Source organism: Eucyclogobius newberryi, unplaced genomic scaffold (assembly GCF_026437365.1).
Source record: "Eucyclogobius newberryi isolate DKJ021-1_F unplaced genomic scaffold, fEucNew1.0.hap1 SCAF_10, whole genome shotgun sequence".
Classification (NCBI taxonomy): domain Eukaryota; kingdom Metazoa; phylum Chordata; class Actinopteri; order Gobiiformes; family Gobiidae; genus Eucyclogobius; species Eucyclogobius newberryi.
The window spans coordinates 1,271,516-1,287,106 of NW_027315724.1; the positions used below are offsets into that span (position 1 = coordinate 1,271,516).

General features: G+C 48.1%; 1 protein-coding gene across 1 annotated transcript in view; it reads right to left on the reverse strand.

The window, feature by feature from the left end:
* The window catches only part of LOC140372227 (mitogen-activated protein kinase kinase kinase kinase 5-like), a 121,842-nt gene that overhangs the window by 33,945 nt on the left and 72,306 nt on the right, over window positions 1-15,591 (reverse strand). The window contains exons 23-24 of the mRNA XM_072459466.1: window positions 15,481-15,574; window positions 12,646-12,704 (exon numbers count right to left, since the gene is read on the reverse strand). Coding sequence (XP_072315567.1) covers window positions 12,646-12,704; window positions 15,481-15,574 — 153 coding nt within the window. The remainder of the gene's footprint in view (window positions 1-12,645; window positions 12,705-15,480; window positions 15,575-15,591) is intronic.

The following is a 15,591-nucleotide window of genomic DNA, read 5'->3' on the forward strand; positions in this document are numbered from 1 at the left end:
TGAATACAACACAATATGAATACAACACAACACAACATGAATAAAACACAACATGAATACAACACAACACAATATGAATACAACACAACACAACATGAATACAACACAACACAACATGAATACAACACAACATGAATACAACACAACATGAATACAACACAACACAACACAACATGAATACAACACAACACAATATGAATACAACACAACATGAATACAACACAACATGAATACAACACAACATGAATACAACACAACACAACATGAATACAACACAACATGAATACAACACAACACAATATGAATACAACACAACACAACATGAATACAACACAACATGAATACAACACAACACAACATGAATACAACACAACACAACACAACACAACATGAATACAACACAACACAACACAACACAACATGAATACAACACAACACAATATGAATACAACACAACATGAATACAACACAACACAACATGAATACAACACAACATGAATACAACACAATATGAATACAACACAACACAACATGAATACAACACAACATGAATACAACACAACATGAATACAACACAACACAACATGAATACAACACAACATGAATACAACACAACACAACATGAATACAACACAACACAACACAACACAACATGAATACAACACAACACAACACAACACAACATGAATACAACACAACACAATATGAATACAACACAACATGAATACAACACAACACAACATGAATACAACACAACATGAATACAACACAATATGAATACAACACAACACAACATGAATACAACACAACATGAATACAACACAACATGAATACAACACAACACAACATGAATACAACACAACACAACATGAATACAACACAACATGAATCCAACACAATATGAATACAACACAACACAACATGAATACAACACAATATGAATACAACACAACACAACATGAATACAACACAACATGAATACAACACAACATGAATACAACACAACATGAATACAACACAACACAATATGAATACAACACAACACAACATGAATACAACACAACATGAATACAACACAACACAATATGAATACAACACAACACAACATGAATACAACACAACATGAATACAACACAACACAACATGAATACAACACAACATGAATACAACACAACACAACATGAATACAACACAACATGAATACAACACAATATGAATACAACACAACACAACATGAATACAACACAACATGAATACAACACAACACAATATGAATACAACACAACACAACATGAATACAACACAACATGAATACAACACAACACAATATGAATACAACACAACACAACATGAATACAACACAACATGAATACAACACAACACAACATGAATACAACACAACATGAATACAACACAACACAATATGAATACAACACAACACAACATGAATACAACACAACATGAATACAACACAACACAACATGAATACAACACAACATGAATACAACACAACACAACATGAATACAACACAACATGAATACAACACAACATGAATACAACACAACACAACATGAATACAACACAACACAACATGAATACAACACAACATGAATACAACACAACACAACATGAATACAACACAACATGAATACAACACAATATGAATACAACACAACACAACATGAATACAACACAACATGAATACAACACAACACAACATGAATACAACACAACATGAATACAACACAATATGAATACAACACAACACAACATGAATACAACACAACATGAATACAACACAACATGAATACAACACAACATGAATACAACACAACATGAATACAACACAACACAATATGAATACAACACAACACAACATGAATACAACACAACATGAATACAACACAACACAATATGAATACAACACAACACAACATGAATACAACACAACATGAATACAACACAACACAACATGAATACAACACAACATGAATACAACACAACACAACATGAATACAACACAACATGAATACAACACAATATGAATACAACACAACACAACATGAATACAACACAACATGAATACAACACAACACAATATGAATACAACACAACACAACATGAATACAACACAACATTAATACAACACAACACAATATGAATACAACACAACACAACATGAATACAACACAACATGAATACAACACAACACAACATGAATACAACACAACATGAATACAACACAACACAATATGAATACAACACAACACAACATGAATACAACACAACATGAATACAACACAACACAACATGAATACAACACAACATGAATACAACACAACACAATATGAATACAACACAACACAACATGAATACAACACAATATGAATACAACACAACACAACATGAATACAACACAATATGAATACAACACAACACAACATGAATACAACACAACATGAATACAACACAACACAATATGAATACAACACAACACAACATGAATACAACACAATATGAATACAACACAACACAACATGAATACAACACAACATGAATACAACACAACACAACATGAATACAGAAGATATCCGTGCTTGTAGCTCGTGAATTTCTTGTTGATATTTCCAACAGCGTTCAGATATGTTGTTAGAACCTTAAAAATGTTCTTAAAATCCGTGGTTTACTTAAAAAAGTCATAATTAAAAATGTTTTGAAGACAAGAACTGATTAAAAAGCTAAATAAATAAGAAAAGCAGTGATAGTGTCAGCACTCTTCAGAAGCAGGAAACAACACTTCCGAGCAACACAAAGACTTTGGACAAGACGGGACTTATTTGTACCATCATTTCTGTAATATTATTATTAGGCCCGAGCGCCACAAGCTGCGAGAGGCCTATTAGTCCCGTAAGGCCGTGCGAAGCACGGCTGCGAAAGTGCGCACGTAGTGCGCACGAAATCGAGCGCGAAGCACTCGCCCACTTCCAAACACTCACTAACGCACTCCTCCACTCATGCACGCCCCGTGCATACTAATTAGTAGTAGGAAATGGAACATTACCGTTGTAAACGGGCGAAGCCCGTGCAAAAGTGCGCACTAAGCTTCGCGGTCGTCATCCCAATCTAAAGCACTCATTTGCGCTAACGAATACGTTCCCCATCTCTTGCATGTTCCGTGCATATAAACATATAATGCAAAAAATTGAACATTATTACTGTATAGAGGGCCAAAAACACAAAGTGGGCGGAGCCCACTCAAAATTAACGAAAGTACCCGTCAGTGACCAGGGACCCACACCATGAGGTAGGAAAATGTATAGTTTATGATATTTGAAAAATGGGAAACATTGTTTTCGCATCGGAATATTATTCTTTCTTCTTTCTTCTTTCTTCTTCTCGGGACCAACCCCCCTATTTTTCACCCAGTGAACATTGACGAAAAGTCACAAAAATTTGCACACCTCTAAAAATCGTGCCTCTCTACATTCTGGCTATTTCCCTTTTCTAAAATAAAAAAATTGGCGCGTCAGCGCCCCCAAATGTACAAAAATGCATTGAGAGATAGGAAATGACCCAAAAAAACTCTGATCGTAAAATCATGAAATTTGGCGCAGAGGTAGATGGTGACAAGAGAAGTAAAAAATATTATTACGGCAACGCCGTCCGCCCAACCAAATGTCGGCCATATTGCTTCAAAAATGGCTCAACATGACTCGGGAGTTTTTCCAAACGTCGTACTTTTACGAACTCCTCCCAGGGCGTTGGCTCTAAAAAGCTGAAATTTGGTGAAAATGCTACTGAGGAGTGGGACATCAAAAGTTATCCAAATGACATTGACCCTGTCACGGTCTCTGAGCGGCGAAGCCACAAACAGTAGCTAGAATTTCAGAAATCTCCCAAATTTAACATTTTTGCCGTTTGCGCAGATAAAGTCTGAATTGCGTCAAATTAGAATCAGTTGTTAAACTCTTTGCTCTAAATCTACTTGAAGTGAAATAAATTAATTTGGCGCCGAAGCGCCCCCTACAAATTTTATATGCTGGTTAAATGTTTAGTTTTGCAAAATTATATGAAATTTGACACACAACTCAATTTTGGCCCCATCAAAAAAGTCAATGAGACCCATGTCATAATTGTTACGTCGTTGCCGTAGCGATGACCAAAACCTCCCACGTTATTCCAATGGGGAAATCGCCAGAACATGTTTACACTTTATACTGCGTTCACATAAACAAAGAGTTAGAAAGTTAGAGGGATTATTTCGTCGCTCTCATACAGAAGAATCCCTAAAAGCATGGAAAAGTTGCCTGCTGTCCTATAAGCAGGCTCTGCGTAAGGCCCAAACCAGATATTATTCAAATCTAATAGAAGTCAACAAAAGTAACACTAAATTCCTTTTCAGCACTGTAGCCATGGTAACAAACTGTCACAGTGCAGTAGAGCCCTCAATCCCAGCTACACTTAGCTCTGATGATTTCCTCCTATTTTTTAATAATAAAATAAAAACAATCAGAGATAAATTAGATGAAATTACCCCCGCTATTAGCCCTGAACTAGCCCAAGCTGTAAATCTAACGTCCCATATAAATCCAGCTGTAAACTTAGAAAGGTTCACAGCTGTTGATCAAGCAGAGATAACTTCAGCCATTATGTCCTCTAAAAGCTCAACTTGTGTCCTAGACCCCATTCCAAGCAGACTCCTCAAAGACATTCTTCCCCTAATTATAGACCCTATTCTTAATATAATAAATACTTCACTCGAAAGTGGCTATGTTCCACAGTCCTTCAAACATGCAGTCATTAAACCTCTTCTGAAAAAGACTCATCTAGATCCCGACCTATTGGTAAACTACAGACCTATTTCAAATCTTCCCTTCGTCTCTAAAATCCTTGAAAAAGTTGTAGTAAAACAGCTTTGTCGCCACCTGCAGGACAATAACTTATTTGAAGTTTTCCAGTCAGGGTTCAGAGCCCACCACAGCACTGAAACTGCACTAGTTAAAGTCACAAATGATTTGTTATTAGCCGCTGACGATGGACTGGTCTCAATCCTGGTTCTGTTGGACCTCAGCGCAGCGTTTGACACCATCGACCACAACATTCTACTGCAGAGGTTAGAATGTGATGTAGGTGTTGGAGGAACAGCCCTCAGCTGGTTTAAATCCTATCTATCTGATAGGTTCCAATTTGTTAATGTAAACCAGAGCCCCTCACCAAGCTCTAAAGTAATTTACGGTGTGCCACAGGGTTCGGTACTCGGTCCAATTCTGTTTACTCTTTATATGCTGCCATTAGGCAACATTATCAGAAAGCATGGCATTAACTTCCACTGCTATGCAGATGACACTCAGCTGTATTTATCAATGAAACCTGATCAGAGCGATCAAGTAGACAGACTTAGTACTTGTGTGAAGGAGATAAAAACCTGGATGACACTAAACTACCTGCTTCTTAACCCTGAAAAAAACGAGGTCATTGTGCTTGGCCCTAAGCATCTACGAGACGCTCTATCTGAGCAGATAGTCACACTGGACAATGTCAGTGTAGCCTCCAGTTCTACTGTAAGAAACCTTGGAGTCTTATTTGACCAGGAGCTCTCATTTAAAGCTCATATAAATCAAGCTTGTAAAACAGCCTATTTCCATTTGCGCAACATCGCCAAAATCAGAAGAATCCTGCCTAAAAGTGATGCCGAAAAACGTATCCATGCATTTGTAACGACTAGATTAGACTACTGTAACTCCCTGCTTGCAGCGTGTCCTAAAAGCTCCATAAAAAGCTTTCAACTGGTTCAAAATGCAGCAGCAAGATTACTAACAGGAACAAAAAGAAGAGAGCACATTACGCCGGTGCTGAAGTCTCTTCACTGGCTCCTGTCGAGTCTAGAATCAAATTCAAAATTCTACTCTTGACCTACAAAGCCATAAATGACATGGCCCCATCCTACCTCAAAGATGCTATAGAACCATATCATCCAAACAGAGCTCTTCGCTCTCAGAATGCCGGCCTTCTGGTGGTGCCAAGAGTCTCTAAAAGTACTGTAGGAGGTAGAGCGTTTAGCTACCAAGCTCCTGTGTTATGGAATCAGCTCCCGACCCATGTTAAATCTGCTGACACAGTCTCTTCATTTAAGTCCAGGCTTAAAACGTTCCTCTTCGAAATCGCTTATGGTCAGACTAGTTAGGAACAGAAACATAAACCCACAGCTTCAGCTACGCTGCCCTAGGAGTAACTATGCTGGGGGAAGTATGACAGCTTGAGCACTATCCTCTTCTTCTTCTGACTACTTATGCTATCAAACAATATTTATTTTTTGATTCCACTTGCAAACTGTTCACCGCCTTCTTTTCTTTCTCTCACTTCTGAGGACCTGTGGACCCAGATGCCCCTCCCCTGGTGAAGTGGTCCCTGCCCTGTGTGGACGGTCCCTCATCTGCCTGAAGAGTGGCTCCAGCTCGCCTCCGACGGTCCCTCATCTGCCTGAAGAGTGGGTCCAGCTCGACTCAGACAGTCCCTCTTCTGCCTGAAGAGTGGGTCCAGCTCGACTCAGACGGTCCCTCATCTGCCTGAAGAGTGGGTCCAGCTCCAGTCTCCTCGTGTCCGTCTGTCCGTCTGTGAGAGTGGGATCTCTCCTTCACTGGAACTCCTCCAGGTTTCTACGCTTTTTTCCCAAAGAGGTTTTTTTTGTAGTTTTTCCTGGCCGAGAAGGAGAGTCTAAGGACAGAGGACCCTGGGACATCGTCCCTCGCCACCACAGACATTGTCTGACTTCATCGCCACCACAGACATTGTCTGACTTCATCGCCACCACAGACATTGTCTGACTTCATCGCCACCACAGACATTGTTGATTCATTTCTCCCTGTGGCCCTCAGAGGCGACTGTTGTTGTGATTTTGGGCCTTACAAAAATAAATTGATTTGATTTGATACTTTCACAAACTCCTCCCCCTCAGGGCGTCAGCCCTATTAACCTGAAATCTGGTGAGACTCATCTTCAGGGGTGGACCATCAAAAGGTTCACATTTTTATTCAAAAAGTCACGGTCTCTGTGCGCACATTTTGCCAAGAATTCAAAATAAAATTGCTTTTTGATGGTAAAACAAAGGGGAGAAGATGTGACAGCGTCACAGATTCAGCAGTAGGCGTAATAAAAGGACCATTGGGGCGCGTTAGCGCCCCCTCCTCTTGCGCCGTGGCGGCGTAGCGGCGGCGGCGTGGCGAGGGCCGATCATTGCCGCTTGCGGCTTTAATTTGATATTATTTCTGTGTTTATTCTGAAACAAAAACATTGAAAGACTCACTTTCTAAAACAAGCATTTTAGCCTTACTAGCCTAGCAACAATTTGACTGCATCCGGTTGTATATTTTGTTTCATTATATTTTTTACACCTTGGTGAAGCACTATATGGCCTTAAAGTGGTTGAAATCCTACCTCGATAACAATAAATACTTTGTTGAGATTGGTGATTGTGTCTCTGAGAGCATGGCATAGACCTGTGGGGTGCCCCAAGGGTCAATCCTTGGACCCCTTCTGTTCAATCTGTACATGCTGCCATTGGGACAGCTAATGTGAAACAGTGGTGTGTCCTATCACAATGATGCTGACGACACTCAGATCTATGTCTCACTGACGGCAGGTGAATATGGACCTGTCAATTCACTCTGTCACTGCCTTCAACAGATCAGTTTGTGGAGGCAAAACAACTTCCTTCAGCTGAATCCAGACAAAACTGAAATCATGGTCTTTGTCACAAAAACTTAGAGAAAGTGTCAGCGTCACCTCCAGAGTCTCGCTCTAAAACCCGTAAACAAGATAAAAAATGTAGGAGTAATTAAGTAATAAGTGTGTGTCATACGAACCACCTCGGACTCTAAGGACCTCAGGGACCGGCCTCCTGCTGGTGCCAGAGTCAGGACCAGACATGGAGAATCTGTGTTCCAGGTCAATGGGGAAAAGGTCTGGAAGAGTCTTCCTGAAGTCGTGAGACAGGCCCCGCCCCCGGCTGTGTTTAAATCCAAGCTAAAAACTGTTTTGTTTAGCCGCGCCTATGACTGATTTTACCTGGTTTTTAATATTTTAAAATACTACATTATTTGTATTCTTTAGTTTACTCTGATGTACAATGTTTTACGTTTTTAATTTATTACTTGTTTTAAATTAAAGCACTTTGAATTGCAGTTTGTATGAATTGTGCTTTATAAATAAATTTGATTTGATTTATATGTCCATAAAAAGCACTGTACAAATGAATTCACGTGTTTTTAGTTGGCAAGAGTCCAATGTCGGAGGGAAAGAAACTGAAACTTGTGGCGGAAGAGTTTGGTCTTGACACGTTACTTGTCACTGCTACACCAGAATCTGCCTCACGCTCTTCATTCATGAACGACAAGAATGTGAATAAATAGTATTTGGCATCAACCCAGTGCCATCCATATCAATGCTACCTGTTTCCTGTTAGTCAAGTCAGAAATCTGGGGGTAATAAAGGACTCAGACTTGAACTTTAACAGCCATAGACCGGCCTCCTGCTGGTGCCAGAGTCAGGACTAAACATGGAGCGGCCTCCTGCTGGTGCCAGAGTCAGGACTAAACATGGAGCGGCCTCCTGCTGGTGCCAGAGTCAGGACTAAACATGGACCGGCCTCCTGCTGGTGCCAGAGTCAGGACTAAACATGGAGCGGCCTCCTGCTGGTGCCAGAGTCAGGACTAAACATGGAGCGGCCTCCTGCTGGTGCCAGAGTCAGGACTAAACATGGAGCGGCCTCCTGCTGGTGCCAGAGTCAGGACTAAACATGGAGCGGCCTCCTGCTGGTGCCAGAGTCAGGACTAAACATGGAGCGGCCTCCTGCTGGTGCCAGAGTCAGGACTAAACATGGAGCGGCCTCCTGCTGGTGCCAGAGTCAGGACTAAACATGGAGCGGCCTCCTGCTGGTGCCAGAGTCAGGACTAAACATGGACCGGCCTCCTGCTGGTGCCAGAGTCAGGACTAAACATGGAGCGGCCTCCTGCTGGTGCCAGAGTCAGGACTAAACATGGAGCGGCCTCCTGCTGGTGCCAGAGTCAGGACTAAACATGGAGCGGCCTCCTGCTGGTGCCAGAGTCAGGACTAAACATGGAGCGGCCTCCTGCTGGTGCCAGAGTCAGGACTAAACATGGAGCGGCCTCCTGCTGGTGCCAGAGTCAGGACTAAACATGGAGCGGCCTCCTGCTGGTGCCAGAGTCAGGACTAAACATGGAGCGGCCTCCTGCTGGTGCCAGAGTCAGGACTAAACATGGAGCGGCCTCCTGCTGGTGCCAGAGTCAGGACTAAACATGGAGCGGCCTCCTGCTGGTGCCAGAGTCAGGACTAAACATGGACCGGCCTCCTGCTGGTGCCAGAGTCAGGACTAAACATGGAGCGGCCTCCTGCTGGTGCCAGAGTCAGGACTAAACATGGAGCGGCCTCCTGCTGGTGCCAGAGTCAGGACTAAACATGGAGCGGCCTCCTGCTGGTGCCAGAGTCAGGACTAAACATGGAGCGGCCTCCTGCTGGTGCCAGAGTCAGGACTAAACATGGAGCTGCCTCCTGCTGGTGCCAGAGTCAGGACTAAACATGGAGCGGCCTCCTGCTGGTGCCAGAGTCAGGACTAAACATGGAGCGGCCTCCTGCTGGTGCCAGAGTCAGGACTAAACATGGAGCGGCCTCCTGCTGGTGCCAGAGTCAGGACTAAACATGGAGCGGCCTCCTGCTGGTGCCAGAGTCAGGACTAAACATGGAGCGGCCTCCTGCTGGTGCCAGAGTCAGGACTAAACATGGAGCGGCCTCCTGCTGGTGCCAGAGTCAGGACTAAACATGGAGCGGCCTCCTGCTGGTGCCAGAGTCAGGACTAAACATGGACCGGCCTCCTGCTGGTGCCAGAGTCAGGACTAAACATGGAGCGGCCTCCTGCTGGTGCCAGAGTCAGGACTAAACATGGAGCGGCCTCCTGCTGGTGCCAGAGTCAGGACTAAACATGGACCAGCCTCCTGCTGGTGCCAGAGTCAGGACTAAACATGGAGCGGCCTCCTGCTGGTGCCAGAGTCAGGACTAAACATGGAGCGGCCTCCTGCTGGTGCCAGAGTCAGGACTAAACATGGAGCGGCCTCCTGCTGGTGCCAGAGTCAGGACTAAACATGGAGCGGCCTCCTGCTGGTGCCAGAGTCAGGACTAAACATGGACCGGCCTCTTGCTGGTGCCAGAGTCAGGACTAAACATGGATGGACCGGCCTCCTGCTGGTGCCAGAGTCAGGACTAAACATGGACCGGCCTCCTGCTGGTGCCAGAGTCAGGACTAAACATGGAGCGGCCTCCTGCTGGTGCCAGAGTCAGGACTAAACATGGAGCGGCCTCCTGCTGGTGCCAGAGTCAGGACTAAACATGGAGCGGCCTCCTGCTGGTGCCAGAGTCAGGACTAAACATGGACCGGCCTCCTGCTGGTGCCAGAGTCAGGACTAAACATGGAGCGGCCTCCTGCTGGTGCCAGAGTCAGGACTAAACATGGACCGGCCTCCTGCTGGTGCCAGAGTCAGGACTAAACATGGAGCGGCCTCCTGCTGGTGCCAGAGTCAGGACTAAACATGGAGCGGCCTCCTGCTGGTGCCAGAGTCAGGACTAAACATGGAGCGGCCTCCTGCTGGTGCCAGAGTCAGGACTAAACATGGAGCGGCCTCCTGCTGGTGCCAGAGTCAGGACTAAACATGGAGCGGCCTCCTGCTGGTGCCAGAGTCAGGACTAAACATGGACCGGCCTCCTGCTGGTGCCAGAGTCAGGACTAAACATGGAGCGGCCTCCTGCTGGTGCCAGAGTCAGGACTAAACAGTGACCGGCCTCCTGCTGGTGCCAGAGTCAGGACTAAACATGGAGCGGCCTCCTGCTGGTGCCAGAGTCAGGACTAAACATGGAGCGGCCTCCTGCTGGTGCCAGAGTCAGGACTAAACATGGAGCGGCCTCCTGCTGGTGCCAGAGTCAGGACTAAACATGGACCGGCCTCCTGCTGGTGCCAGAGTCAGGACTAAACATGGAGCGGCCTCCTGCTGGTGCCAGAGTCAGGACTAAACATGGAGCGGCCTCCTGCTGGTGCCAGAGTCAGGACTAAACATGGAGCGGCCTCCTGCTGGTGCCAGAGTCAGGACTAAACATGGAGCGGCCTCCTGCTGGTGCCAGAGTCAGGACTAAACATGGAGCGGCCTCCTGCTGGTGCCAGAGTCAGGACTAAACATGGAGCGGCCTCCTGCTGGTGCCAGAGTCAGGAGTAAACATGGAGCGGCCTCCTGCTGGTGCCAGAGTCAGGACTAAACATGGACCGGCCTCCTGCTGGTGCCAGAGTCAGGACTAAACATGGACCGGCCTCCTGCTGGTGCCAGAGTCAGGACTAAACATGGAGCGGCCTCCTGCTGGTGCCAGAGTCAGGACTAAACATGGACCGGCCTCCTGCTGGTGCCAGAGTCAGGACTAAACATGGAGCGGCCTCCTGCTGGTGCCAGAGTCAGGACTAAACATGGACCGGCCTCCTGCTGGTGCCAGAGTCAGGACTAAACATGGAGCGGCCTCCTGCTGGTGCCAGAGTCAGGACTAAACATGGACCGGCCTCCTGCTGGTGCCAGAGTCAGGACTAAACATGGAGCGGCCTCCTGCTGGTGCCAGAGTCAGGACTAAACATGGAGCGGCCTCCTGCTGGTGCCAGAGTCAGGACTAAACATGGAGCGGCCTCCTGCTGGTGCCAGAGTCAGGACTAAACATGGAGCGGCCTCCTGCTGGTGCCAGGGTCAGGACTAAACAGTGACCGGCCTCCTGCTGGTGCCAGAGTCAGGACTAAACATGGAGCGGCCTCCTGCTGGTGCCAGAGTCAGGACTAAACATGGAGCGGCCTCCTGCTGGTGCCAGAGTCAGGAGTAAACATGGAGCGGCCTCCTGCTGGTGCCAGAGTCAGGACTAAACATGGACCGGCCTCCTGCTGGTGCCAGAGTCAGGACTAAACATGGAGCGGCCTCCTGCTGGTGCCAGAGTCAGGACTAAACATGGACCGGCCTCCTGCTGGTGCCAGAGTCAGGACTAAACATGGAGCGGCCTCCTGCTGGTGCCAGAGTCAGGACTAAACATGGAGCGGCCTCCTGCTGGTGCCAGAGTCAGGACTAAACATGGAGCGGCCTCCTGCTGGTGCCAGAGTCAGGACTAAACATGGACCGGCCTCCTGCTGGTGCCAGAGTCAGGACTAAACATGGAGCGGCCTCCTGCTGGTGCCATGAATAGGTCTCTACAAATAAACTTGCCTAAGATGTTGTTTGACCTTTAAATGGACAGGTCTTTCTAAAGGTCAGAGGGGTCATCAGTAAGAAATAATTTCAGTTTTTTCTACTCTCAATTTGTATCCTGGCATTTGACCAGGCAGTTTTATGTTCTGTCCCATCAATTGAAACACTATAAGTTGTTTCCGGTTTTCTAATGTGCAAATGGTCCCAACCGTTGCGCTACATGAACAATGAGCCTGTGCCACACAAAATGTATTTTGAAAGTAATTGTTACTTTATAATCTACATTTTTGTCGTATTTAGTTGTAGTTTAGTTACCACACTATGCATGATGAGCATTTATCTTGAATAGAATACATTCAGTCCAGACTTTACCTGCAGAGCACGTCCTGCATCCTTTAGTATCAGGGAGTTTAGAGGTCACTGCAAGTTTCCTGAGGACAAAAACAGGACAGTGTAATTAGACCCACTTTCATTTATGACTCGTTAGGGACACAAAGATCACATGAGGAGACACAAGCCAGGGGACACACTGAGGGACATAGGCCAGGGGACACAGTGAAGGACACAGGGGTCACATGGGACACAGGCCAGGGAACATGCTGGGGGACAGTAGGGACACAGGCCAGGGGACATGCTGAGGGACAGAAGGGACACAGGCCAGGGGAGACGCTGAAGGACAGAAGGGACACAGGCCAGGGGAGACGCTGAAGGACAGAAGTGACACAGGCCAGAGGAGACGCTGAAGGACAGAAGTGACACAGGCCAGGGGAGACGCTGAAGGACAGAAGGGACACAGGCCAGGGGAGATGCTGAAGGACAGAAGGGACACAGGCCAGAGGAGACGCTGAAGGACAGAAGTGACACAGGCCAGGGGAGACGCTGAAGGACAGAAGGGACACAGGCCAGAGGAGACGCTGAAGGACAGAAGTGACACAGGCCAGGGGAGACGCTGAAGGACAGAAGGGACACAGGCCAGGGGAGACGCTGAAGGACAGAAGTGACACAGGCCAGAGGAGACGCTGAAGGACAGAAGTGACACAGGCCAGGGGAGACGCTGAAGGACAGAAGGGACACAGGCCAGGGGAGATGCTGAAGGACAGAAGGGACACAGGCCAGAGGAGACGCTGAAGGACAGAAGTGACACAGGCCAGGGGAGACGCTGAAGGACAGAAGGGACACAGGCCAGGGGAGATGCTGAAGGACAGAAGGGACACAGGCCAGGGGAGACGCTGAAGGACAGAAGTGACACAGGCCAGGGGAGACGCTGAAGGACAGAAGGGACACAGGCCAGGGGAGACGCTGAAGGACAGAAGTGACACAGGCCAGGGGAGACGCTGAAGGACAGAAGGGACACAGGCCAGGGGAGACGCTGAAGGACAGAAGGGACACAGGCCAGGGGAGACGCTGAAGGACAGAAGGGACACAGGCAGGGGAGACGCTGAAGGACAGAAGTGACACAGGCCAGGGGAGACGCTGAAGGACAGAAGGGACACAGGCCAGGGGAGACGCTGAAGGACAGAAGTGACACAGGCCAGGGGAGACGCTGAAGGACAGAAGGGACACAGGCCAGGGGAGACGCTGAAGGACAGAAGTGACACAGGCCAGGGGAGACGCTGAAGGACAGAAGGGACACAGGCCAGGGGAGACGCTGAAGGACAGAAGGGACACAGGCCAGGGGAGACGCTGAAGGACAGAAGTGACACAGGCCAGAGGAGACGCTGAAGGACAGAAGTGACACAGGCCAGGGGAGACGCTGAAAGACAGAAGTGACACAGGCCAAGGGAGACGCTGAAGGACAGAAGTGACACAGGCCAGAGGAGACGCTGAAGGACAGAAGTGACACAGGCCAGGGGAGACGCTGAAGGACAGAAGTGACACAGGCCAGGGGAGATGCTGAAGGACAGAAGGGACACAGGCCAGAGGAGACGCTGAAGGACAGAAGTGACACAGGCCAGGGGAGACGCTGAAGGACAGAAGGGACACAGGCCAGGGGAGACGCTGAAGGACAGAAGTGACACAGGCCAGAGGAGACGCTGAAGGACAGAAGTGACACAGGCCAGGGGAGACGCTGAAGGACAGAAGTGACACAGGCCAGGGGAGACGCTGAAGGACAGAAGGGACACAGGCCAGGGGAGATGCTGAAGGACAGAAGGGACACAGGCCAGAGGAGACGCTGAAGGACAGAAGTGACACAGGCCAGGGGAGACGCTGAAGGACAGAAGGGACACAGGCCAGGGGAGATGCTGAAGGACAGAAGGGACACAGGCCAGGGGAGACGCTGAAGGACAGAAGTGACACAGGCCAGGGGAGACGCTGAAGGACAGAAGGGACACAGGCCAGGGGAGACGCTGAAGGACAGAAGTGACACAGGCCAGGGGAGACGCTGAAGGACAGAAGGGACACAGGCCAGGGGAGACGCTGAAGGACAGAAGGGACACAGGCCAGGGGAGACGCTGAAGGACAGAAGGGACACAGGCAGGGGAGACGCTGAAGGACAGAAGTGACACAGGCCAGGGGAGACGCTGAAGGACAGAAGGGACACAGGCCAGGGGAGACGCTGAAGGACAGAAGTGACACAGGCCAGGGGAGACGCTGAAGGACAGAAGGGACACAGGCCAGGGGAGACGCTGAAGGACAGAAGTGACACAGGCCAGGGGAGACGCTGAAGGACAGAAGGGACACAGGCCAGGGGAGACGCTGAAGGACAGAAGGGACACAGGCCAGGGGAGACGCTGAAGGACAGAAGTGACACAGGCCAGGGGAGACGCTGAAGGACAGAAGGGACACAGGCCAGGGGAGACGCTGAAGGACAGAAGGGACACAGGCCAGGGGAGACGCTGAAGGACAGAAGGGACACAGGCCAGGGGAGACGCTGAAGGACAGAAGGGACACAGGCCAGGGGAGACGCTGAAGGACAGAAGGGACACAGGCAGGGGAGACGCTGAAGGACAGAAGTGACACAGGCCAGGGGAGACGCTGAAGGACAGAAGGGACACAGGCCAGGGGAGACGCTGAAGGACAGAAGGGACACAGGCCAGGGGAGAAGCTGAAGGACAGAAGTGACACAGGCCAGGGGAGACGCTGAAGGACAATGGGGACACAGGCCAGGGGACATATTGAGGGATACGGGGACATGATCGTTGTCTTGGTCAGGACGAGCTTGAGTGGAGGACTTGACCTCTGGTGCATGTTTGGAGGGGACAGTACCTGGGCAGGAGGCGGTGCGCGGGTAAGCGCTGGTCACGGCGCGCCTGCTCATACAGCTCTTTGAGGGAATGTGAGTGGAGCTGGGAGGACTTCCCTAAAACAGACACATCA